Source organism: Brassica rapa, chromosome A08 (genome assembly GCF_000309985.2).
Source record: "Brassica rapa cultivar Chiifu-401-42 chromosome A08, CAAS_Brap_v3.01, whole genome shotgun sequence".
NCBI classification, from domain to species: domain Eukaryota; kingdom Viridiplantae; phylum Streptophyta; class Magnoliopsida; order Brassicales; family Brassicaceae; genus Brassica; species Brassica rapa.
Genome location: NC_024802.2, coordinates 17,930,748 through 17,953,297, shown reverse-complemented (window position 1 = coordinate 17,953,297; position 22,550 = coordinate 17,930,748). Strand labels below are relative to the sequence as shown.

Here is a 22,550-nt window from a genome sequence, read left to right as displayed (position 1 = left end):
GTCAGTGGAAGAAGTGATTGGGCTATGGGCTTGTCAAAGCTCGGGCCCTGGAAAGTCGCCGGGCCACCATTCCGCAGAGATGCGGCCTCGGTAACGAGAGATTCTTGTGCTCGGAGAGACATTATCGGCTGAGACATGTGTATGGAGCCTGTCTCTCCAGTCAAGATATTATGGCCAGTTTAACAGTAATTCACTTCCCTAACGGGATTCAACAGAACGGGGCTTACTTCCACTGACAACAATCTTTTTTTTTTTGTATATTTAACAAATCTTCAAGTTACTTTTTAGTTCAACCAAAAAAATCCCACAGCAAATCCATACAGAAGGCAAAAGTGTTACCCAAAAAACTATACAAAGCATTCTTTGTGACCTCCAAAGACTTTCAAAAAGAGATAATAAGTCTCCGAGGGAGAGAACAAGTACAAACTTTACACCGACTAACACTGGTAAACAGAGAAGCTCTTGCTTTTCCATAGAAAACTGAATGCTCTTCCCATTTTTTTTCTTGATGCTGACTTACACTGTGGTTTTGACTCTGTTACAGCGGCTGCAGCCACAGAGAATCCTCCCTCTTCCGGACAAACAACTTCTACATGCTGTTCGGTTGTTATGTGATGTGTTTGATCCCTCTGCCTCAGTTCCCTGAACAGTGTCAGAAGCTTCTGCGCCCTCTCTCTTCCTCTTTGAGTCCCGTTTACAGAAATAGACACCAAAGAAGGTATCACCCCTTCTTGTAAAACCATCTGACTACACATCTCACTATATTTGCATAATATCAAAAGCAAAGAAACCGCTTGTTCTTGCTCATTTGCTTCACCAGTGTCAAGAATAGTGGCCAAGTTGCTCACCAGACCAGGCACTGAAACCATCTCCTCTTTACCCGCCTCGTTCAAAACAAGATTCAACAAGACAGCTAAAGACTTCTCCGTCCATCTTTGGTCATCACTGACGGTGAGTGACTGAAGAGCGTTGACTATGTCAGCTGATAGAAGGCAGGGAATGTTGGGAGGGTAAGTGGAGAGGTGAAAAAGAGCGTGAAGGGCATCGACTTTGCATTGGGTTTCAGTCTCTGTCCAAAGAAGGTTCACCATGAAAGGAACTGCTAGACTCGAACCTATGACTGGCTTTGCATCTTCGAGACACGAGAGGTTCAGATAAAGTGCCGTCACTGAACCGTGGGAGTGTGGGTTACATAGCATCTCCTCCAGCAGAGGGATGATTCCTGATACTAACATCAACTCCTTGTTCCTGAAAAGTCCAACAAATCACACATGAGATCCTCCAACTTGCAAAATAAGAATAACCAATGTTCAAAAAATCGTTAGGCGATAACTAGACATATGATTCGGGGCTTAAGTGGGGGCTCTAGAAATTACTGGGTTATTGGTTTATTTTTATATATTTTATATTTATATTAGATATTAGATATTTTAAATTTTTGAGTTTAATCATAAATTATTTTGATGAATTATAAAAAAATAGATAAAAAAATCAAACAAATTTGTTGAATTAAACTAATATTATTACTTGATTTGACAGATTTAGACCAATTTAGACTGTTTTTTTTAGAACGGTTTAACCTATGAGACGCATAAATCCAATTTTTTAAAAAATGTTTCGGTTATGACCGATTTGCCGCCTAGGCCTACTAGACCGATTTATAGAACAAACTTTTGTATGAACATCAATCATAAGTTAAAGTCATACCTGTTGTTGTCCACAGCCAAGTTAAAGAGAGCCATGGCTCCAACTTTCTGAGCTGAATCATTTTTTTCACTGAGAGCTGCTCCAAGAAACTGAAGCAAAGCTTCAACACACCCATTCTCCCCCATGAGAATCCTAGCCTCCTCATCATCCTTTAGCAACACTCTCATCTGCTCAACAACTCTACACTTCTTCCTCAAAGTATCCACTCCACTCAAAGTGGTCAACAGATCAGTACACCGCTCAACAAGAGTAACTTCAGCTTCCTGGTATTCTAACTCACACGATGATTCCTCTTTAATAGTTCCACTCTCTTCCAGAGGAACCACCTTGACATCCTTAAACTTACAAGAACCAACACTCTTCCCTGACTCGGACACAGACAACGCCAGCCTCCAGTAGTTAAGGTCTAGAGACTCAGGAGGTCCATCAGGGACCTGAACACCGTTCTGCTCACACCAACTCGATATCAGAGCCTTGACGCAATAGTTAGGAGTCAAGCAGAGATGAGAAAGCTCCTGCTGAGTCTTGGGACACGTGTTGTGTCCATCGCTAAACCATTTCTCAATACATAACCTCTCATACGTTTGTCCAGAGGCAATGATAACAGGATCATACATAAGCTGCAATGAGATGGGACACCTTAACTCATCTGGAGGAACAGACATCTGCACAGATCTTCTATTGTTATTGCAAGATTTGAAGTTGAAGGAACTTAGTTTAGACAGCTGTCTGTCGAAAGCACGGCCTGGAGGATCGTCTAGAGAGCCTTGAATGGTCGGTGAACAAGGCAATGAGTTGCTACCTTGTGAATCATTGTCATCCCAAATCTCGCTTCTGAATAGCTTTGAGTACTTTCTCATGAGATGTAAGAGGTACGCTACTATTGATTCTTTCCTCTTGTCGTCTTCCATTCTTGCCCTCTCGATGAGTTTCTTGAGGCATCTTCGCTCACTTAGAGCTGCTCTTGAAGATGTGATGCCTAGTCTAGTAGCAGCTTGATGGAAAATTTCTAGCTCGTTGTTGTCAGATGAGCTCTCGAAGTTGCCTCCCTGTTGCAGCAGTCCAATGATTTGATCGCCAACTTCCTTCTCTGATGGATCGAGGGAGAACTGAGTGTTCTCTAGTTCCATTATAATCTCCAAAATCTGCAAAAGTAAGATGTGAATAAAAGCACTGAACTCTAATACTATATTAAGGTAGATGGGCTTTCAACTAAAATCAATCGGTGATAAGTAGATTGGTCCATATCTCTTATATATTATTTAAAATCTCTTCCAACTTCCGATGTGGGTGATTTGTCTCTAATATTTAAGAGAAGACAAAACAAGAGTACCACAGAGAAAACTACCTGAGAGCCAATGGACTGTTGGACTATATCTTCAACACGCCTAAGGCTATCTATAAGAGAAGTTTTCGCCTTTTCAAATTTCAAAACTACTGAATCTCCTGTTATAGCCTACATGTCAAAGGAGCTGGTTGGTTAGAGAGAGAGTCTCCACAAGAAGAGCTTAATAAAACATAGAAAGAAAATAAAATTTACCAAGTATAGTTTACTAGATTCAGTGCAATGGCGTAGAATGTTCTTCACTTTTTCTAAAACCACGTGAAGTGAACACAAAGCTTGTATTCCAGATTTGCTTCTCGGCCGAGCAGCTTCGAGAGAGGGGAAAACAGACATGATCTTGCAGTAGATCACTGAAAGGGCGTTGCACATTTCTCCATGTAGCTGAAACAAGAATCTGTTAGCCACTCCTTAAACACTTACAGTCAAAAGATAAATTATACTACAGTTATTATAAAATATACAAAACCACGGTTCTTTTTGTACATAAAAAGGATCAATCAAACACATCAAGAACCAAAAAGGCACAGACTGAAACAATGCAAGAAGATACAGAAATAATGAATCTTGTAATGTCTTAGTGAGAGATCTCAAGAAAAAAAAAATATCAATAAACTTACTGGGAAGAAGAAAAAAAAAAGAGTCTGATTCAGATACCTTGGCATCACCAGGAGCAAAGAAACTTTCTTCAACTTCGTTAACATCCATTTTTTGCTGTATATATATATATATCTATGACAATAGTTCTGTCGGTTTAAAACTCAACACTGCAAGAAGAAAAAAGAACAAGAATCATTGATTAGCGAAACCATTCTATAGAAAACAAAACCAAGTCAGTGTTGTGTCCAGAAAAAAAAAACAATTTAGAAGTAATTAAGAAACAGAGCCAAGAAGATAAAAAAAAAAAGACAAGGAGGACACAATACAAATCTGGTTAATTGAGAAAGAATATTCTTGGATGTCAAGTAACAGATGAAAGAAACAGCAACGAATCAGAACACAGGAACAAGAATCAAAAAAATAATCTGGTTAATTCCGCAGAAAAATAATCAGATGAGCATAAAAGAATCTGGTGAAAACAGAGGAGCATACATACCAAACATGAATCACCAATCTGCATCTGATAAAAATTAGGCAGAACAACGATGAGTCTGATCATAAACTAAACAGAGGTGATCAAAAGAAGAGCATCAAACATTAGTAGTATAATGATTTTATTTCTCCTTGAGATGCTGCTTCTGTGTAGTTTCTACGAACGGTCTGATTTGAAGTTTTCAAGACAGTTCTCTGTCAATCCCAGCGATTCAGAGAGGATGAGTTTTGGCTATGGCTAACACCACCGATTGAGAAGATTTTGAAGAAAAAAAAAGCTAAGAAATAAATATATTAGTGAAAATATAGAGGAGAAGTTATTCTGAAGTCAAAATAAAGCCAAACCTTGCGAGGATGCAAGTACACACAAAGAGATTTGTTTTCTATTACTTCAAAGTAATACTGTAATAGTATTATTTTAGTTATAAAGATTCTGTTCTTGTTTTACTTAAATACTCTTTTGTTTTATTCTTTTCAAATGATTTTAGATTTTGTATTAGCGACGGTATTATTAGGAGACATTTTTTATTATTAGAACACAAAAAGCCAATTAAGATTACTCATAATCATAGTTTCTTTTTCATCATTATGGTCGTCAAATCTCTATGATGTGATTACAAAAAAAAATCATCACGAGTGTCTTATTATGCAAAATGCATTGTAAGTTTTTCAAATTTTCAAAATGATTTGATCACTGCTAAACAAAAAGATTTGGTTAGAGTTTTCAAATTTCTGATTTTGTAGATGATAGTGTTTCTTGTCTTTGTCGTCGAGTGATAATAATTAATATGTGATGTATAATAAACAGCTATTGACGTATTGGATCGGTCGAAGTATGAGAGGTCCATTTTTCACCGACATTTATTAAACACGTCTTTATTTCAAAGCTCTCCTTTTCATTTTCCTTTCTCATGAACTACACAAGCATGGTAGAGGGTTAACTAATTTGCAAACTATTTTCTTTTCTTAACGAACGTACAAGTTAATAGTATTAATTAAAGATGACAAGAACTAAACAAATTTGGGTGAATTGACTTAGCTGGTAAGCTCTTTAAAGTATTTTAGCAATATTGTTAGCATATGAAATTCTCAAATTTCTAAGTTAGATTTTAGTTATATTACATTTAACTTTCAGTTATCGATTATTTGGATTCAAAATTTTGTCTATGTAAACTTTTTTTGTTGTCTATTTTAAAAAATAGATTTGAAAGAAAAATTTATAAAATAGTTTGTATTTTAAATATCTTAACTGCTTTAAAAAAATTGCATACACAGATTTAAAGAGAGTTATAACTTTAAACTTAAATTACCAACTATACAATTTATTTTTTGCCATTTCGTATTAATAATATTTTAGATTTTAATTTGTTATTAATAAAATGATAACATATACATTTTTGAAATTTATCTGTGTTTTAAATTTATCAACTAGCACAATCAAACAAAATAAATGTTGATAGAAAAAAAAATGTTGATAGAAAATAACACTAATTGTTTTATAATTTTTTTTTTGAGCAACACCAATTGTTTTATAATATAAGTGAAAAAATTTAAACAATACCAATATGGAGGAAATCATTTATAACTCTTCAAAAGGTTCCCACATCTTGTACTATTGTTGCTACAGTTGTTAACTAGTAAGAGTATCTCCAATGGTGTTACCCACCATTGGAGTCCTTAGCAATATAATAGTAGTTTTTTTTTTGAATAGTTAAGGACTAATCCTAATTGTATGTTCAATGGTGTTATCCATTATGGAGTCATTAGATTTTTTTTTAATTGAATCTTAGAAATTAAAAATTATGAAATTTGCAAACATCTAGCTAATCACATGACCGAAAACAGAAATGAACGAATCAAATAAGTTTCTAGTGCATACATATCAGTCACCTAAAGCCAAACCGAAGTACATCATTAACTCTTATCATCTATGAGATCAGTGAGCATACCTAAAGCCAAAGCAAAGTAGATGAAGGCAAGGGTTGATGAAACGCAGATGCTTGAAATTAAAATATCATCATAACCAGTTTTGAGTACAACAAGAGCAAATGAAATAGCTCTTAGCCGAGTCTACAAACAGACTTATAAAGGCAAGAAATACAAAGCTAAAATTAACAAAGTACCCGTGACTTTGGTCTTGTACACATGGTCTTGTATTTCACCTGAAATAGAGAAAATGCAACCTACTTAAGGAAAGTACAAGAAAGAAACAAAAACACATAAGCAACCAGTGACGTTAGAAGCTCCAGTGTCCACGGGTTAATGAAAGCCGTCGGAATCATGGGAATGACTAGCGAACCGCAGAACCACCCCACTGTTAATGCACCAAACCTGCAATCATAATAACCAAACCCCAATAATTGAAAGGAAAAAAAAAAAACAATCCAAGTTCTCGTTTCAGCTAGTTTTCAAATAGCACCAGGAGTTTACCCGATTAGGCAAGCTCTCCCCAAGCTCTTTGTCTTCTCATTAAGGAAATATACGCAGAAGTTTACCAGGAGGCCCAGATCTCTTCCTCGGAGGCGTAGGGGCTAATCCCTAGACGCTTGTACGGGTCCCAGACCCTGGTTAGAGGGAACGTGAGGACGTTGCCTACACACAAAAAAAGGATAATTCGATTTACATGAGTTAATAAAAAAACAGAGTAAAGATTGAAACTTTAAAGAGAGGAAGGGGAGATGATAATAATAACCTCCGTATGGAGAATCAGCGGAGGAGCACTTAATGGGTTTGAAACTTCTCAAAAGGTTCCGAGATAGTGACAGTGACTGATTTGGATTCCGTAAGAGAGAACTGTAATCATAAACAAATTCATAAGCTCTTAAGATTCGATTATGGAACAAGTATACGAACAAACCCTAGAATTTGAAATTGGATAAGCCGAAAGAAGGTGAAATGAAGGCAGACGAAGGAGATAGAGAGAGATGTTACAGCTTCGATGCAGCGATGAACGAAGAAGATACTGTAGAGCCAGAGAGAAGAAGAGACGACGACATGGTTTCATAATCGCCGAATCGCCTTCGAGAGAGCTTTTTTTCGTGATGGAGAAAGAGAGTAAAAAAAATTTTCCACACGCGAAACACAACTCCCAGCCGGACCACTCACGCCTTGCCACGTCCTTAAGGATTTGATCCTTAGACGCCTTAATTAAGGATCAATCCTTCGGTTACGAAATTTTTTTTTTATTATTTATATGTCATTTGCCTAAATAATCGTGCTAAGGATTCATTACGAACCCGCGTTGCAGGTGCTCTAATAAAAGATACCGATACTGTTACTTAAAGCAAAGGATAAAACAAATGTTTGAATGGTATTGGAGGGAGAGTTGAGGGTTTGCCGACTTCGACGGCCGACACGCGCCGACCATACATGCATATGTCGGCTATTTAGATCTACATTTAAATATCATAAACTACAATAATACTCCTCTCTCTGTGTTATTGAATCACTTTTATTAATTTCCATTTTTATAATTATTTACAAATTGTTTGTTGTCGACCATGTTCGTTTTTTAACTATTATTTTTTTAAAAATATGCCAACAATTTTCATGATTAGAAATTATTATTTCAGTTTTGGCATATATTCCAAAATAATATTGATAACTCAAAAAAGCTAAAATTGTCCTTTCTTTATTTTTTTCCAAAGAAAGTTGAATCATCACCTAACAAAAAGTGCATAAATTGATAAACAAAAAATTAAAAAAATAAAATCAGTGTAGTATATTACAAGTCACAGTTCATATACGACTATTCATTTCACCCATTTATATGATTGAGGATCAAATCATAGCTGACTAATTAACCTTTTAATTTTGGTCAAAAGTTGATTTCAAAATTCTTAACAAAGAACACATTTAAAATGAAAACATCTTCACTTACATAATATTGATTTCTATATAAGTGGCCATTTCTTTTTCCGTTTTTTCTCGATCTCCTTTTTATCCCGCAAACAGAAAATTTACTTAAACACTAAACTTTTTTCCGTAAAATTCAATATAGTGAAAATTAATACTATATGTGACGTAAACAAATAATAATAATAATAAAAAGATAATTGTTTTGATGAAACTCACAGAAGCTATTGTCAAGACTTCTCTTGAGCAAACTGGCTAGCAAAAGAAGATGCTAAACGTAAGAGCAAGAGACTTAATAAAAGATTTCTTTTCGGAAACTCTTATTAGATTTGCTTTATAATCACTCTTGTAGGTTTAGATGTTGGGGGCATTTAAGGAAAAATATCAGAATAATGCAAGCAACAGGTCTCAGTTCCAACCTTTCAGGGTATTTAGGTCTAAGTTAGGTTGGACTGTACCAATAGCCTCTTTTTCCAAATTAATAGCTTTAAGTCGAACAATCTTGATAGCAAACAATGGCACCCTCACCAATACAGTACTAAACACCGAATCTATTCATGTTGGTACCACTAATTAACACTTTCCTGAAATCATGGAATGCATTTTTTAAAGTCAGAACATTCTTATTTCTTGTGATTCAATGAAAGAAAAGCTGGTGACCAAGAAGAGAGATATAAAGAAATTGAGTTGGATCAGATTAACTCCATATGACTCTCATGTTTGATTCTTTTTAAAGAAGATTTGATGATAAGTCCTGTTTGAGAAGAAACATAGGTAGGTAACCGCTCAAGGATTAAATAGCACAAGTGTTTGATCTACAAACTTTTAAATATTATGGAATTTGATAACCAAATCATCGTAATTAGTCAATGGCTTGTACCTTTGAAAAGTTTTACATCAATAAAAGCAGGAATCGAAACACTAAAATTACACTTTCCACCAAATCTCTCTTAAAATTACTAACTAATGGAATGGAGTGGGCAGTATAAGCTGAAAAAGAATTTTTGGCAAGTCGTCCCTACGTGTGAATTTTCTTTAATTATATTTGTTAGTTAGTTAGTTGAGGGTCTCCTCTACGAAATTTATTTATGGACGTATCAAATAAGTCACTATAAAGTAAAATGGTCCACGAGTAACAACTCTAAATTCTCAGATCTCGTCAAGGAAATTATATTTTTAAAGTGATCTTCAACAACAATAAGCACAAGGACTGGTTGATCTAGTTTTAGTTCTAGAAATCATGTTGATTATTTATTTTATTTTTAACGTCATAGTTTGTAAGTTAGAATTTTTAGTCGTCATTTAGAAATTTATCGGTCAATACGGTAGCAAGAAGGAGAAGCCTTCACATTATTACGCCAATTTGATACTCTGTATATCATAAATTATTTTCTTAGTGTTACTGTGTTAGACCTAAACAATCTAGAAGCTTTCGCATGTCTTCAGATTTGGTATTCACGAACTTCATCTATAAACTATAAGGTATTTTCTCAAAAACAAAAACTACAAGGTATAAAGGTACCGAAGGAGAAAATCAGAATTCTAATCACTTGAAAAAGATATGAAGCAACTTATCTCTCTAGCATTCTTCACCATGTGGGTTCTAATAACAATCTCTCACTCAACGTAGAACCTCAACCAAAGAGTGCATCCTTTCAGTTCCAGTCCTTGATGCTTCTTCCCTACTGGAGTGAGAGATCAGAGAGTGTATATAAAAAAAAAAAAAGTTTGCAAAGGAGCTTGGCTATTATATTTTAACGTGTTGTTAACAGAAAGCGAGAAACTGAGAAAAAGCATAATTAATTCCTCAGACATGACCCTTGAGAAAGTCATTCTTGGTGGGTTTTCTTTGCTCACAAGCAAACTGATCCGAGAAGCGACAATTCTTATATTCGCAATAGCTTCGCGCGTCACTGAAGTTGCTCTAGATAAGCCCCCCGTCAAAAGCCCTTTAGATAAAACCGGCTACTAGCAGCAAAAAAAGACCGTCCAAACTTGGCTTGTTAGCCATTTTGGTACGAGAGTTGCGACCATCTGCTCCGAAGTGCATTCTAAAATAACGTAAAATTAAAAAAGAAATTTATTATTTGATGACATATTATTTACTTGAAATGAACACGAAATCACATCCCAATTATTTATGGTTTTGCTACATAATAATTTGCGTAAGTAAATTCTGCTAAATGCATTATTTTAAAAACATGTTCACATTTTTTTATTAAAAAAAGCATTTTCCATTGATAAAACCGATGTGTTATTTCGCCCTTGCGTCAGAATAATAATACCACACACAAACAAAAGAACGGTCATTAAAATACCCAAACTAAATTATCACTATTTTACCGGCTTAGACTTGGACTTAGGTTTCGGTACAAATAGTTTACACGGTGGATCGTAACAAATGATCGATCTATCTCTGGTATTAGTCACAAAATATTCTAAACTTGAATCAGATGATATAGTACACTTTTGAACTAGTCCACTCTGTAACACTAAATATATTTTTTCCGGGGCTAATCGGATAATATGTACAAAGCTTATAAAAAAAACAGTCAATAAGTCAAGAATTATATCAGTGTCGTTAATGTTAATAATATGTATAGGTGTTGATTTAAACTACCAACTACACATACCACAGTAACATTTTTTACACCACACACCACAACGTCATTTTTGCTTTTAAATACAAACAAAATCCCCAACAGAAAAAGTAGCAGAAAAAAGAGAAAGACAGAAAATGAAGGGTCTCTATTTTCACCTCTTCCTAGTAACCATGACGGTCGTTGCCTCCATCTCCGCTGCTACACCGGCGGCTCCATCAGGAGGAGGATCTTTGTTAGACGAATGTAGCAAAGATATTCAGACGGTGAGTTTGTGTTTGGATTTCGCGTCCGGGAAGGCACCAAATCCGTCTAAGAAGTGTTGTGACGCTATCGAAGATATAAAAGAGAAAGATCCGAAGTGTTTGTGTTTCGTGATACAACAAGCCAAGTCAGGAGGACAAACTTTGAAGGATCTTGGTGTTCAAGAAGCTAAACTCATTCAACTTCCGACTTCTTGTCAGCTCCACAACGCTAGCATCTCCAACTGTCCAAGTACGTTTCACGTTTATCTGGCTCAAAGTTATTTCTTTGATTCAACATTTTAATCTCCATCTGCTTATGATATATATCTTCATGTGTCTATATTCGAATCAACGATATGCAAATAGCAAATTAGTTAAGCCCTTTCTCAAAAAAAAAGAAAAAAAAAAGAAGCAAATTAGTTAGATATTGAGGCTAGCTAGCTATTTGGTAAATGAGGACAGAAAAGAAATAAGACATGAAAATCAATAGTGATGAAATATTGGTCAAGACATATTGTTTCCACCAAGACAATTAGATTAGTGGTTTTTATAATATGGAGTAATCTATTTTTTTTGGTTCATCGTTTTTTCATGGAGTAAGATATGAAATTGAGTTAAAATATTTTTACTCCATATTTATTTTTTATTTTATTTTAAAAGAAAAAAATAGAATTTTACATTAAAAATGTTCTTAGTCATACGTCTAAAAAAAAAAGTTTTCATAAGCTTTGTAAGATGAATTAAACCAACCACTAACCAATTTGTTATAAATACGTAAATGCGACATGCGCGTCAGGTGATTTACAGAGTTTGCATTTAATTTATGGCACATTTAATGAAAATACAACCTACCCTTTTATACAGCCATTTGTTTTTGTTTTTTTTTTCAAATAGAGCCATTTATATTTAACAGGTTCTTGCAGTAATGATGGGGTTATTAGGTGGACCGGTTGGGTGTTGGATTTCTAATTCTGGTGATTGTTTTTTTTTATTTATTGTTACCCCCTTATGAATTCTGATATTTTAACTAAAATATAATGCTACTGATGATATTAATTCTATACGAAATTTATTGTTATTCAAAATGTTATGATTCTGTTAAAATGTGGTGTTATTGAGATATGAATTTTTAAAACCAATTTATTTTCTCTGTAAATAAAAAATAATAATTCATGAATAAAAAACTTGGTTGGTCTCTTATTTATTTACTCTTAAAATAACAATATCTCTTCTTTTCACTGTTTTTTCTTTACTTCTAGTATTTCACAATGAATCGATGAGCTGATTATAGTTGTTTGTTTATACCATACAAATTTAACTAATACTAGTAACAATGCCTGTTGTATTGGGAAATGAAGGTGCCAAACTGTTGTTGAATTTAAAGAATATGCTTCTTGTGTTGAATTTAAAGAATATGCATCTTGTAATAAAATAATATTTTGGTCAAATTGACATTGTTTATTGACCCCATATATTAAACGTGCGTGAATGAACAGAATTGCTCGGGATTTCGCCAAGCTCACCAGCCGCAGCCATATTCACAAGCAATGCCACTTCAACAACAACACCGGCGGCACCGGGAGGAACGTCTCCGGCAACTCCAGCGACGTCTAGCGAGAAAGGAGGATCAGCTTCCATAAAAGATGGTCATGCCGTCATGCTTTTAGCCGTCGCTTTAATGAGCATCTCCTTCCTCTCGACCTTGCCTTGGATGGGTTTGGCCTAGACTATAGGCACGTGACATTAGGAATGCAATCTTTTTTTTTTATTGTGTAGAGCTTGTCTCAAAATTTTAAGACTATCTTGTCAAGTGTGTTTCTTGGTTCGGACCATTTGTTGTAATGATTGAACTTACCCCACTTAATCTGATCACATTCCTAGTTAATCTCATCTCTTTCCGCACATAACTAAAGTTCATCCTTGAATTTTAGAACCTTGAGTTTATATTACAATCTAAGCTCCTTAAGTATGTGGTCAATAGTACAAAATCAAGAGTATAAAACCACAATTTTAAACACCTTCCAGTACAAATCCCAAAAGATAAGAGAGGTTCTTTAAGTTACTTAATTGAGTTTGTGTTGCAAGACCAAAGCATCGGCAAAGCTCTTGGACATTTCCCTTACATAGTCTTCATGGAGAGAACTTGCGAGATGCGTTGGAACAGAGGTTAGAGAGGAGGCTCTGAGAGGTTCAAGAAGAGCACGTTGTCTGGCTTTTCTGTCTTGAATTCTCTGCCGCTCTTCGTAGAAGCTAAAGTCATCGAGGATCGAAGATTTCATCTCACAGCTATTGAATATATTTATCATCTCTATGCCTTGTTCCACTCCCACCTGCAGATAGAAAAACACAATCATACATGAGAATTGATTTAAAAGAAGACATGTTCCACGTTGGAGAGATCCACATAGAGTGGATAAATAGATTCTATGTGACCCAACTTTCTTCTTCTTTTTGCATATTTGGTCCTCGCACTTTTGTACAGTTTCGTATTTAACCTCAAACTCATCAATTTTTGCATATTTCTCTTTGAGTTCAGCCTCAAACTTTCAATTGTGCACTCTAGCCCCTGTTTTATGCAACTATGTATGCAAATGCAATATTAACACCTAAATGCTTTTTAAAATGATTAAAATGAGGTAAAATGAGATGGATATCAAGTGGACAAATATATGCATCAATTCTTGGTGCAGTGACATCAAATACAACTCACAATGCTCAAATCTATATTTCATGAAACGGAACCCTCAAGAAAAAGAATGTACAAGATAAGGAAGAGTTTAGTTTTTACCTCTTGGGTGTCTCTACTGTTAGTGACAGGCTTATTATCATTGTCTTCAATTATGATGTGACGAAAGAGACTGTTGGGAACATCTTTAACAATCACCCACTTGACCGGGAAGTGTCCTGACCATCTATCCTGTTGCCAGTACTCCACACTTGTCTCGAAATCAACCGGTCCAACCATCTCTGCCACTCCACAAAACTGTGCACTAGCATTCACCTGAAAATCAAATATCTTTAGCCCTTCTGTTCAGAGTTCAAGATCAAAACTCAATAAACTGAATCAGAGATACACAGCTAAAGCCTGAGAGGTATTAAAGTTAATAGGCACTTTACCGAGAACAAAAGAAAGACTGGGCATGCCACTTCTTTAGTCTTTGCTTCACGATAAGCAGCATCCAACTTTTTGTTTCCGTTTTTAGTGCTTGCCCAAACGCAATACTTCATGCTCTTGTAGACATTATCCTCGCTATATGACTTAATAACGAAGAACTTTGCGTCCCTGAACTGAGAGAGCAGATCTTGTTGATCATAAGTGATCATTTTGCTTTTAGCGTTTGGCCTTGAAGCCCTAGGCCCTCTGTTTCTCTCGGTAAGCAGATCAGACATGGCAGGGCGATGGTAGAAGTCGCTGCAGCTTCCACTTGTTGATTCATCAAGTGGTGGAAAGATATAATCAAGCTCCCAAGGTGAGCTAGGAGAAGAAGAAGAAGCAGAGAAAGAGCCTCTTTTGCATTGGTTGTAAGCTTGTTCTCTGTAAGTTAAGCTTGCAGAAGATCCAAAATCATCTTGCAAAAAGCGACTTGGCGAACCCTGCGCAAGTATCAACAGTTAGATTTTAAATAGAAGTTCGCTAAGCTAAGTCCTTTAAAAGAGGTAGTGGTTACAGAAACTAACCATATCGAAATCATTTGCAGATAAGTCAGCAGAGATAGAATGCTTCATACTTCTTGTGGTAGACGCCATTGGAAGAAACGTTCTTCTTCCAGTGAAGGGGTTGAGTTTAGGTTTTCCAAATATATTATTTCTCAAGCCAAAGTTTCTCGTAGAGCGCATCATATAATCAGTCTCAAAACTGTTTATTTCGTTCCCATGCCTATAAGGATGTGTAGAGTTCGTCTGAGACATGTGAAACTCCGGAGAAGCATGAAGAGGTTCTGGGAGTGGATACTGTTGATTTGATGAGCGAAAAGGAGCGAAATAGTTTACATCATCAGCATGGAGGTCACCATAATGTTGTGGCAACGATGGTACACCGTTACCATGATAAAACATGTCATCATATCTCATGCCCTGTATGAACAAGTCCAGAACATCAGAAATCAAAAGCAAGTAGAGTATAAAGGGATACGTTGGATGATGTACACACATGATAGACTTCTTCAAAGCTTAGAGTATCTGTACTTGAACGGTACGAGCTTGGAGTATCAACTGCGTGTTCATAGCCTGAGAGAAAAACGCAAGACATACAATAGAACAAAAAGAAAAACCTCAAAATCTTAAAGTACAATAATAACAGCTAAGAAGCAGCACTAAAAGTCAACAATTTTGATCACAAGACAAACATGGCGAAGCGGTGAAGATCCTTAATGGCATGTGGCGATGTTTCATTGTATAAACAAAACAAAGATACCACTAAAATACTGTAGTTTTACAAATAGCAGAAGACTAGTTTGTAACCACTAAACAACTGTAAGAGTATCATATAGAGCTAACCTCCAACGTGAAACGAGTCTGTGTTAATACCGCAGGAACTTGGAGAAAAAGGATAACCAGAAGCACAGAAAGGGCGAAAGCTGTTTGTGTCCTGTAACATCTGGACACAAGTATCAATAATGGAGCTAGCTCACTATAAATAAGACGAGCAATGCCATTATTAAAAAAAAATCGAATTTACCTGATGCTGGAGAACACTCTTGTCAGTTGATAGCCTCTCCACCATATCCTTAGCTGAACCTATCAACAACACAAACACCCACTAAGTAAAAGCTATAATACAGTGGTGTAACACAAAAGCAAGCAAGCACATGCCGAAAGGAAGTAAAGGACAAGACTTTACTAATTACAACCATCGTGTTTTTGTCGTAATAGCAGAACAGAGAAAACCCATTTGAAGCAGCAGGAGAATGACATATAAAGTTTAAACCTTTATCGAATCTAAGAGGCAGGGGGGGGGGGGGGGGGGTTGTACCAGTGGAAGGAGAAGAGTTGGTGCTTCGGTTAGAAGCGGCCATGGACAAACCCACAGTACGGAAACAGCCAATCGCGAGGCAAAAGCGAAGGTGAAACGATTGTCTAGATAAAGTGAGAGAGAATCTGTAGAGAAGAAGAAGAAGAAGTGTTGTTGAATTTTTGACGATTCGAGTTTGGGAGTGTTTGGGTGCTTGGATAACTATTCATATGAATTTTATTTTAATCAGATAATTAATTTAATTGAATGACATTCTTTGATCTGATTGGGTGACAAGAGTACTGAGCATAGTGTAACAGATACGAGTGCAATCAATGCAAGGAGAATTTGATGTGTACCAAAAAATACATACACGGTATTAAACCACCGTAACAATATACACATGACTTTGATATTAAATACTGTTTTCTAAAGAGGTTGGGATGGAACATGTTGATGCTTGCCTTTAACCTTTTTCTGTATACCCTCGCATTAAAAAGTCAGTGTGGACTGTGGAGGGACCAAGTGTGTCTTCTTTTATAAGTCGAGAACCAAAGCATGAAAAAAGGTTTTGATTATATGAAAACATAAGTTGATGCAATTAGACCATCTCTAATGATTTTGTTCATTTTTCTCCTTTAAAATAAAATTGAGTTAAAGTTTTGTCTTTCTGGACCCTCTATCCTCGGCATGCTTCAGACACTGCGACAACTTGTACAAGGAGGAGAATGGGAGCGACAAACTCCCCCAGAGTAACCCGGATGAAGTAGTGACGATGGAAGGATCCAAAATTTGGTTGTGTGTCCGATATGTCTATTCTATCAAATCTTGTGGTTGTACCGATTTTGCTTGAATCTTTGTATGAATTTGATGATGTTTTTAGGGAGTTAATGGAATATATATATTAAAAAAAAATTATATTTTTTTTTTTCAATTTCTTGTTTATTTCTGATGCCATCATTTATTTGATATTATTTGTTTATGCCTTTATTAAAGTTTGTTAAAACCTTACAAATTGTTATGTAAATAAAAAATGTACATTAAAATAAGTTTGTAATATCATTCTCTCAAATAAAATGTAGTACTATTTTTTCCACTTAAACAAATAGTATTCACTAAATGGTTTAAAAACATATATATAAATTCATATAATTACTTGGTTTATAACCAAATATTAATTTTTTCGGGGTGAAATTTAGAGTTTGGAGAATAAAGTTTAAGATTTTAAATTTAAGATTGAAGGTACAAAATTTAAAATATTTTAGAATATATATTTATAGTAAATGTATTTTTTCATAAGAATATTTAGTCTTTTTACACTTAATCTGAAATGTATTTTTTTTTCTATGGACTGTTTGGTCATAAATAGTTTTAGGGGGTTTATGAGATTTGTCCTAAACTTTATTATTCCCTCTGGAATATAAGATGTTTTGGATAGTATTTATTTATTAAAAAAATTATTTTTTACCTAGAAAGTATCATTTAAATTATAAACTAAAAACTATGCAACCAATCATAAAATAGAACTATTAAATTTGATTGACTACACAGTTTTTGATAAACTAAAAATTACCTAAAAAATGAGAACATAAAAATGATTATAAACATCTTACATTTCAGAAAATACATTGTATTAATATTCCTATAAACCTCGACAACAAAATAAAACCGGAAAATGAAGGAAAAAAAAGAAAGAAGAACCAGCGTCGTTGCAACGCAGAGTTTCACAAATAAATACAAAACACAAAACCCTTTCCGGCTCCCAAATTCTCTATCATTCTCTCTATAATATGGCGCAGATGGATCCCGATGCCGTGGCGAAGGCCTTCGTCGAGCACTACTACTCGACCTTCGACAACAACCGCGTCGGCCTCGCCGGTCTCTACCAGGAAGCTTCCATGCTGACCTTCGAGGGTCAGAAGATCCAGGGCTCTCAGAACATCGTCGCCAAGCTCACCTCTCTCCCTTTCCAGCAGTGCAAGCACAACATCTCCACCGTCGACTGTCAGCCTTCTGGTCCCGCCTCCGGTATGCTCGTTTTCGTCTCCGGCAACCTCCAGCTCGCCGGCGAGGAGCACGCCCTCAAGTTCAGCCAGGTCTCTCTCCCTCTCTCTTTATCTCTTTCGATTTTAGTTAGGGTTGATTGAGTTAATTAGATCTGCAAAGGTGGCTACTTTCAGGCATGTTCTTGTTTCAGACATTGTCACGTTTCTTTAGTTAAAGACTTTAACTATCACACCCATATGTAAAGATACCTGCTTTGGCGTGTTCTTGTTTTGATATCTTTTTGTCTTTTTTCTTATCTGTTTGGCATCCTTGATCTTGTTGTTTTAAGACAGCTATAAAAAAAACTCTTTTTTTTTTAATTGTGTGATGCAGATGTTTCATTTGATGCCGACGCCACAAGGAAGCTTTTATGTGTTCAACGATATATTCAGGTTGAACTACGCTTGACAAGGAATCAGCAGATTGTTAAGCATACACATCACTCTTGTAGCATCTATTTGAGCAATCCTTCCATCATATCTCTCTTGTGTTTTTTTCTTCTTTATTACTAGATGATTTGTTTTGAGAAAAAGAGGAAGGCTACTGTCTCTCTTGTAGTATTTGGTTTGAATGGTTTGTTCATTTTACAAATGTAAGAACTTGTTAAAGACAAATTTGAAATGGTTTCCAGTCTCACTTTACCCCTTGATTGATTATGTGATTTTGCTGTAAAGAGAAGAAAAATTAAGAAATTGCGTGTCAAATAGTTTATAGGTCAACTCCGAGTCTGTACTAATTTATTGCAAGGGCGGCTAGCTAGTACTGGTTTGTACTACAACCACATGTTCTTATCTTTTATTTGAGTTGCAACATTTGACCAAAAGCATGGATGAAGTAAGTGTGTCTGGGCCATCCTAGTGCGAAGCTTAACTCTTGTGATGGCACACGCAAACCAAACACAAAGCGCCAAAAGAAAGAAAAGTCTTTGTCGTCGCAATCTCTTAACTTTTATGTGAAAGCTTGCACGGGATAACCTGAACGAAGTCTTTTCTTTAATAAGCTACCCAATCACTTTCTAGATTCCTTTAGCTGTGTCCTAAAAAGATTTTCACTTTTCTCCCCTCCCCCTCCATAGCAAGAAACAAAAGAAAAAAAAAGATGGATTCTTTATCATATTCTTCGGTGAAATCTATGTTGATCCAAGCTCGAGTCTCGCTAAACTCGCGTTTGTCGGAGTTTGAGCCTCTGTCTCTTCTCGTTACCCCGCTTGTCACTCTCTTTCTAGCTCAGGTTATCGGATCTGTGTTGGGCGTTGTCCACGAGAAAGGCCTGAAAGCATGTCTTCTGGGGTTTATCATGGGCTTCCTCAAGTGAGAATCTTATCTTCTTCGATCTCAATCTTGTTTTTTTTTTTTTGATGAGTGAGAGTTTATTGATTCTTTGTGGAAAATGAAACAGAATGATTCCTGGAGTCCAAAGCTACATAGATGCAGAGAAACAAAAGGTGGGTTGTGTCTGAATCTGTAGATTATTAGTGTAATGACCAATTATTAAAAAAAAAAAATTCTCCAACAGGTCTATTTAATGCTTTCCTCTAATTTTATAGTAGTATCTTCTACTCTTTAGTTCGTGCCTGAGTCAGTGATAAGAATATAGATATTGTTGGCAGAGAAGCAGCAGAATGTCTTGAACCAAATGGTTATTTTGTATCATTGAGACATGAGTCTGCTGGAGTTGAGATTTTAAAAGCAGAAAATTACTTGGGGATTTGAGATTGTAAATAAAAATAGTAAATCACTTAGATCAAGACTGTGAGACAATACTAGTAGCTTGGGATCTTGGTTAGGGAGACTTCAATGTTTTATACATTTTAGCATTAACGCTAACTAGTTGATGTTTGTTTTTCTTTTAATTCTACAGGTTGTTGATCAGTTACAATCTGGTGGCAGCTCTAAGAAAAATAATTGGGCTAAAGAACTGCCAGTAAAAGGTTTAGGTGTCCAAGTTCTTGAGAAAATGGAGACCGAGAAGAGAAATGATCCTAATTGGCAAGGAAAATGCTCTGGCACTGTGTATGTCTCTGGTAGCTGATAGCTTTGTTATATAAGCGTCCTACGAATGTTCCTTGTGGTTTTGGTGGAGATTCGTTTTAACTTGTACTACCTTTACTAACAGATACATAGGTGGAAACGAGTCTGAAGGACATTTTACATTGATAAATCAAGCATGTTCAATGTAAGTTATTGCAATTTGTGTGTTATTCTTGGCCCTGTAAATGGTGATCTTTTGTTGGTGTATAGAAAGGCAATTCAAGTTTCTATGTGTATGCCATGTATGGATGATGATGGCTTTCCAGGTTTGCGCACACCAATCCGTTGCATATAGACGTGTTCCAGAGCGTGGTGAGGTTCGAATCAGAAGTAGTCGCAATGACTGCTGCTTTACTCGGAAGCAAAGAAACGGTTTCAGGTGAACAGATATGCGGAAACATGACGTCTGGAGGAACAGAGAGTATAGTGTTGGCTGTGAAGTCATCTCGTGACTATATGAAGTACAAGAAGGGAATCAAACGTCCAGAAATGTAATGTTTCCTCCAGCATGTTTCTTACATTGACCAACTATGTAGTATAAACTTAGTTGATGGAACAATGTTTCATATGAAAGTGTAGGATTATACCTGAGTCGGGTCACTCGGCTTATGATAAGGCGGCTCAGTATTTCAACATCAAGTTGTGGCGAGTTCCAGTAGGCAAAGACTTCCGAGCTGATGTGAAGGCAATGAGGAGGCATATTAACAGAAACACCATCATGGTAACTTTTTCAAGTTGGCAATTATAATATTTTTTCGATGTTTTCCCTTTCCAGGTTCCATGGTTTGGTATTGTTGAACATATACATGGTAGCTAAGGCTTGTGTGTTGCCTATTTCATGATCTTTTTAAACCATATTGTTTCAGATTGTTGGATCAGCACCAGGATTCCCTCATGGCATTATTGATCCTATTGAGGTATAACTGGTTTTTCCTTCTCCTGTATTTGTAAAGACACTTATGTTCTTCTACATGCAATCAATGGGGGAGGACATCCTTTTTTTTTGTTTCATAACAGGAACTTGGTCAACTGGCTCTTAGCTATGGAATATGCTTTCATGTTGACCTTTGCCTTGGTGGTTTTGTGTTACCTTTCGCTCGAAAGCTTGGGTATGTGCACCAGTTTCTTTCCTACAAAAAGAGACATGCAGATAGTGTTTACTTTAATGAGAAGCTATGTTCATAACTTAGAGAAATGATAAGTTAATTTTTGTTTTTACTCACTGTTCTTAGGTACCAGATCCCAGCTTTTGATTTTTCTGTACAAGGAGTCACTTCAATTTCCATTGATGTGCATAAATATGGTTTGGCTCCTAAAGGAACTAGTACAGTTCTCTATAGAAATCATGAGATCAGAAAGGTAAAAATTACTTATTCTTCTCCCACTCTTATGCAATTTCTCCAGGCTCGTTACCAAGAACATATGATTTACTCTTATTCAGCTCCTGTGTTCTGATTCTGGCATCATTCAACTTATATATGACATTTATCTGATATCTGTTTTTTTCTGCCTGCAAAAAATATTCTCCTGTATGTACAAAACAGCACCAATTTGTTGCTGGTAAGTAAGAATTAAACCGTTGAATTCATGCAAATACTAACTTTGGTATTGCTTCTTAACTGTTTGAAACAACGTTTTTTTTGGCAGTAACTGAATGGTCAGGAGGACTATACGTGTCTCCAACTATAGCAGGGAGTAGGCCTGGTTCTCTGGTTGCTGGTGCTTGGGCTGCCATGATGTCTCTCGGCGAAGAAGGTTTGCACCACTCTCTGAAAAAGTCTCAAGCTTTCTAGTCATTAGAGTGTGTCAAAAGCTTTAAATAGTTGATTCTGTTGTTTGTTTCACTAGGCTATCTAGAAAACACAGGAAAGATAATGGAAGCATCAAAGAGACTAGAGGAAGGGTTTGTATTATTACTTTTTACCTTTTATATCTCTTCTTCAAACTAGCTTTGACTGTCAAGGATATCGTTATCTGCAGTGTAAGAGGAATCAGTGAACTGTTTGTCGTTGGAAAACCAGATATGACGATTGTGGCGTTTGGTTCTAAATCATTAGATATCTTTGAAGTTAATGACATCATGTCTTCCAAAGGTTGGCATTTGAATGCACTCCAGAGACCCAACAGGTAATCTTCTAGACCAAAACATTCTTCTCTTTCACTGTTCTGAAACTATTCGTGTGTGTGTTTTTGGATCAGCATTCATATATGTGTAACTCTTCAACACGTCCCTGTGGTGGATGACTTCCTCCAGGATCTGCGTGAAGCTGTAGAGACTGTAAGTCCGCTGTTGAGAAGTCTTTTTGACTTGATTGGTCGTTTCTTTTCTTCATTTTTGATCTCTCGTTGTTACAATGTTTTGGTTCAGGTGAAAGCAAACCCAGGACCAATCACAGGAGGCTTGGCTCCAATATATGGAGCAGCAGGGAAGATGCCGGACCGAGGGATGGTGAATGAGCTTCTTGTTAGTTTCATGGACAGTCAGTACTAAGTTTCTTTCGCAAGGTTGGAGTAAATTGATAGCACATTTCTTGTTGCAAGGGCAAAACTATGTACTTTTACAACCTCATTGTTTGGACTGTCCTAGTTAAATTTCATCACAATCATTACAATACACAACTCATTTTGTTACATTACATATTCAGAATAAATAAAAAAGATGATCAGTCAGATTTGTGGTAA

The 22,550-nt window shown here is 36.1% G+C and overlaps 5 protein-coding genes across 8 annotated transcripts; 3 read left to right on the top strand and 2 right to left on the bottom strand.

The window, feature by feature from the left end:
* Positions 1 to 233: 233 nt before the first annotated feature.
* Positions 234 to 4,463, bottom strand: LOC103835366 (U-box domain-containing protein 45). The gene is made up of 6 exons (XM_009111522.3): positions 4,146 to 4,463; positions 3,707 to 3,816; positions 3,248 to 3,433; positions 3,056 to 3,163; positions 1,708 to 2,852; positions 234 to 1,248 (listed from the first exon to the last, which is right to left on the bottom strand). The coding sequence occupies exons 2-6, from the start codon at positions 3,755 to 3,757 to the stop codon at positions 438 to 440; spliced, it is 2,301 nt and encodes a 766-aa protein (XP_009109770.1). The 5' UTR covers positions 3,758 to 3,816; positions 4,146 to 4,463; the 3' UTR covers positions 234 to 437.
* Positions 4,464 to 10,668: 6,205 nt separating this feature from the next.
* LOC103835364 (non-specific lipid transfer protein GPI-anchored 1) lies at positions 10,669 to 12,731 on the top strand. Its single transcript, XM_009111520.3, has 2 exons — positions 10,669 to 11,091; positions 12,338 to 12,731. The coding sequence occupies exons 1-2, from the start codon at positions 10,734 to 10,736 to the stop codon at positions 12,565 to 12,567; spliced, it is 588 nt and encodes a 195-aa protein (XP_009109768.1). The 5' UTR covers positions 10,669 to 10,733; the 3' UTR covers positions 12,568 to 12,731.
* A 14-nt stretch (positions 12,732 to 12,745) lies between these two features.
* On the bottom strand, positions 12,746 to 17,225 carry LOC103835363 (YTH domain-containing family protein). 4 transcript variants are annotated; one of them, XM_009111516.3, is made up of 8 exons: positions 15,814 to 17,225; positions 15,520 to 15,578; positions 15,339 to 15,438; positions 14,992 to 15,068; positions 14,520 to 14,915; positions 13,959 to 14,435; positions 13,630 to 13,842; positions 12,746 to 13,171 (listed from the first exon to the last, which is right to left on the bottom strand). In XM_009111516.3, exons 1-8 carry the CDS (start codon positions 15,854 to 15,856, stop codon positions 12,905 to 12,907), a joined length of 1,632 nt encoding a protein of 543 aa, XP_009109764.1. In that variant the 5' UTR covers positions 15,857 to 17,225; the 3' UTR covers positions 12,746 to 12,904. The 4 variants fall into 4 exon arrangements, with proteins under 4 accessions (XP_009109764.1, XP_009109765.1, XP_009109766.1 ...); XM_009111517.3 differs by having other exon boundaries at positions 15,339 to 15,429; XM_009111518.3 differs by lacking the exon at positions 15,814 to 17,225 and adding an exon at positions 15,682 to 15,744.
* Positions 17,226 to 17,449: 224 nt separating this feature from the next.
* LOC103835361 (nuclear transport factor 2B) lies at positions 17,450 to 18,485 on the top strand. Its single transcript, XM_009111515.3, has 2 exons — positions 17,450 to 17,888; positions 18,172 to 18,485. The coding sequence occupies exons 1-2, from the start codon at positions 17,583 to 17,585 to the stop codon at positions 18,244 to 18,246; spliced, it is 381 nt and encodes a 126-aa protein (XP_009109763.1). The 5' UTR covers positions 17,450 to 17,582; the 3' UTR covers positions 18,247 to 18,485.
* A 205-nt stretch (positions 18,486 to 18,690) lies between these two features.
* LOC103835360 (sphingosine-1-phosphate lyase) lies at positions 18,691 to 22,540 on the top strand. Its single transcript, XM_009111514.3, has 15 exons — positions 18,691 to 19,148; positions 19,237 to 19,282; positions 19,699 to 19,850; positions 19,954 to 20,013; positions 20,135 to 20,359; positions 20,448 to 20,589; positions 20,735 to 20,785; positions 20,886 to 20,977; positions 21,101 to 21,227; positions 21,413 to 21,428; positions 21,516 to 21,623; positions 21,717 to 21,771; positions 21,849 to 21,995; positions 22,068 to 22,146; positions 22,237 to 22,540. The coding sequence occupies exons 1-15, from the start codon at positions 18,937 to 18,939 to the stop codon at positions 22,357 to 22,359; spliced, it is 1,635 nt and encodes a 544-aa protein (XP_009109762.1). The 5' UTR covers positions 18,691 to 18,936; the 3' UTR covers positions 22,360 to 22,540.
* Positions 22,541 to 22,550: the final 10 nt, after the last annotated feature.